The sequence below is a fragment of the Austrofundulus limnaeus genome, unplaced genomic scaffold (genome assembly GCF_001266775.1).
Source record: "Austrofundulus limnaeus strain Quisiro unplaced genomic scaffold, Austrofundulus_limnaeus-1.0 Scaffold125, whole genome shotgun sequence".
NCBI lineage: Eukaryota > Metazoa > Chordata > Actinopteri > Cyprinodontiformes > Rivulidae > Austrofundulus > Austrofundulus limnaeus.
The window spans coordinates 736,648-740,076 of NW_013952527.1; the positions used below are offsets into that span (position 1 = coordinate 736,648).

General features: G+C 36.2%; 1 protein-coding gene across 1 annotated transcript in view; it reads right to left on the bottom strand.

The window, feature by feature from the left end:
• The window catches only part of LOC106522253 (collagen alpha-1(XVIII) chain), a gene marked incomplete in the record, with an annotated part of 37,754 nt that overhangs the window by 25,988 nt on the left and 8,337 nt on the right, over nt 1–3,429 (bottom strand). The window contains 1 exon segment of the mRNA XM_014015194.1: nt 1,570–2,111. Coding sequence (XP_013870648.1) covers nt 1,570–2,111 — 542 coding nt within the window.

The following is a 3,429-nucleotide window of genomic DNA, read 5'->3' on the forward strand; positions in this document are numbered from 1 at the left end:
TGTCTATGGTGTATAATGATGTGATTGTGATGCTGTAATTCTGAGTGTTTTATGTGCTGCAGAACAGGAACCTGCTGTAAAACAGCAATTAATTAAGTAATCTTTTCCTGTTGAATCAATAAATCAAATCAAATCAAATCAAATCTTGAACCCCGTGGGGACCGTGCATTGACTTCCATTCATTTTTTTATACCTTATATCCTAACCCAGACCATTTACCCTAAATTTAACCTCACAGGTACCTGAACCTAAAACTAACCTAAACCTTGGTCCTAAACCTAACCCCACACTCATAATTTGCATTTGGACCCGTGGGGACCGGGCATTGGTCCCCACAATGCACTTTGGTCCAAACGAGATTGGTTTTTAGGGAAGAATTTTCCCCACATTGTAGGAAAAACCTGTCCACACACTCAAACACACAGACATCCATATAAATGCAGCTGTTTGTCTCTGAACATGTTGCTATGGGTTTTCTAATCATCCCAGGGAATTCCCCTGTCTCTACTAAAAAAACTGGGATCATTGAAGTCTCTGGTTTAGCGTCTTTCTGCTTAAGCACCAATATTTTTGCCTCAACAACAAAATCTGTTGGGAGCTCCCACACAGGAAACGCTCCCTGATAGCATGGATGTTATCTCCCTGGCTATCAAAGAGTCATTAGTCATTGTGTCTCCGCTGGTGTGTTATTTGAAGTTGAGTTTTTAGACACATTTATGTCCCGAGTAAAGCGGCAAATGGATTTTTAGCAGAACTTTGAAGATAAATGGCTCTTTGATATTTCAACTCTTTCATTCTAAAGGGTTTTAATGGCTGTTTTGAGTCACACAAGACCTTTTCTGTCCATTGTCTCTCTTTTTTTAATCATACTTCTTTAGATCCTCTTCATAAATCTTAAGTTCCCAACATGAAAAAGATTTATCTGCAGTRAYAAATCTTTTTCRTGTTGGGAACTTAAGATTTGCATGATTTTAATTTTGAGTAAAATTCATTTTTATGATTACATAGGGCTTTAAAAATGCTGATTCATTGGGGAACTTTAATGTTGTGATATATGTTATTAATTTCTGCCAAAAGTACATGTTTCGTAGCTTTGTGCTTTTAACAAAATCATTTTACCAAGAGAAAAATGTAATTTATTGTTGACATAAGCACCGAGTATCACAGTGCACTTCTGCTGCGCTAAGAAACCCCCATCGTTTGAGGTCAGCAGTTGTAGTTGGTACGTAGAATAGTCAACTGACTTGTGTTAATTAAAATCCAAATGTGAGGTCTTTTACAGGAGGATCCCTGTGGGATGCAGACATGTTTGTTATGATTTGGTGTCAAAGTTGAAGCAAAAACATCACATGAGAGTAATTCAGCTGAAATGCTTCATATAATAAGCATACCAATGGGAAATCAAAACACTAAAGTCTACTTTGCCAAAGTTTCACACAGCAGGAGTCATTTAACCTGCAGAAAAACATRAGTTTCTTTCTACTACAAGATGAATTGTTATCTGTACAGCAGGTAGTTCATTATCAAAGTGTTACAGTAACTACAGTCAGTCTAAGCTTGTGTTCTCACCTCAAACTTGTCAGGTTTAGACCCTCCAGTCCGACCAACAAAGACCCCAGCAGCAAGCTCCAGATCCAGATTATCCGTGGACCTCTCAATGCTTTTCACTTCAGTTTCTCCATCACAGTTAAGGTACAACATCACCTTGTCGTCCTTCACAGAAATAGCAAACCAGTTCCACATGTTCGTCATGGAGGGCACTTGGAACCTGGCTGCTTCTTTGGACTGCTCTGAGCCCGGTTCAGTGTAATAAAAAATAATGTCCTGTTTGGCTCCCCGCACAGCTGAAAGTTTAACCCCCACATGAATGATCTCCTGTGAGGGATCTGTGATGGAGAAGAGGACTCCACCGTTGTCAGACGTGGGTTTCATGTTGAAGATGAGGGCAAAGTTTCTGTAGAATGAGCCTGGGAAGTGGGCGTGAGCCAGTTGACCCGTGTTGGTGTCTGGACCAAAGAGGTAGCCGGGGTTGTTGTTCGGTCCTTCAACCTTGGGGATTTCATCTGGAGGAGGATCTCCAATCAGCTCCAACAGTGAGACGCTGTTGTCTTCTGGTAAAGAGAAACAAGATGTCAGGAAACAGGAAGTCAGCAGGGAGCAGGTTAGGAGCGAGGGCAGCATGGCAGGGTTTGGAGTTAGACCAGTGGGAGGCAAAATGTAATAAATGCAAAAATAAGTGTTATTAAAATCAGACCATGAGTTAAAACTACATATTTTTGTGGGGCGCCAAGTATAAAACGAAATGTTAAAAAATGTCACTAACATTTTTTCATTATTTAGCTCACTGTTCTTATATTACGTTAATTTTAACAAAATGTTAAATTTAAATGTTAAAAAAATATATTTAATCCTAAATCTCTAGAGATTTTTATCACACTGAAAGTGAGCTAAATAATGAAAAATGTGTCAGTGAAACTTTTTAACATTTTATTTGTGACCCATCACATCGAAACGAGGATTAAGTCTACAAGTTGGATATGGAGAAATAGGCCAATATAGTGTTTTGATTAAAACATTCGCAAAAATTGCATTTTGTCAAAACTTAATGAATAAATGCCATATCAATGTATCATTTAAATGAACCTGTCTGAAATATAATCACAAAACAAAAATTTCAAGCATTTTTTGAGCAGTAGCAACAAAAAAACCTGATTTTGAGGAAAAACGCCTTAAAATTTTGAGATTTTCAATGTGAGCTAGCAAAGTTTTGTTTCATTTCAGCTAGGAAATCTCAGTTTTCAAATATAATTTGAGGTTTCTTCTTTATAAGGACATCAAAAATTCCTCATTAAAATTACATAAAATTAGGATTCAGACCAAAATATTTATGCATTATTGTAACCAACAAGACAAATTAAGTCATATATTTTGAGATTTTCAATGTGAGCTAGCAAAGTTTTGTTTCATTTCAGCTAGGAAATCTCAGTTTTCAAATATAACTTGAGGTTTCTTCTTTAAAAGGACATCAAAAATTCCTCATTAAAATGACATAAAATTAGGATTCAGACCAAAATATTTATGTATTATTGTAACCAACAAGACAAATTAAGTCATATATATGGATTTAATTAAGATATCAGAATGAGCCAGGTATCAAAATATAGCATTTAAAGCCAAGAATCTGAAAATGTAATGAGGTCATTTTGACCAAATTTGAATTAATCCTTGTTTCAATATGATGGGTCACATTTTACACTTGGCGTCCCATATTTTTGTTTAAAGCCAAAGTCAAATCAGCTGCTTAAAATACATATTTATGGGGAAAGCATTTTTGCTTGAAAAAAAACCCAGATAAACATTTTATAAGATGTTTGTGTCTGGTGATTTTTGAAGATGTTTTGCTGCTCCATTTAAAAACATATATTCATG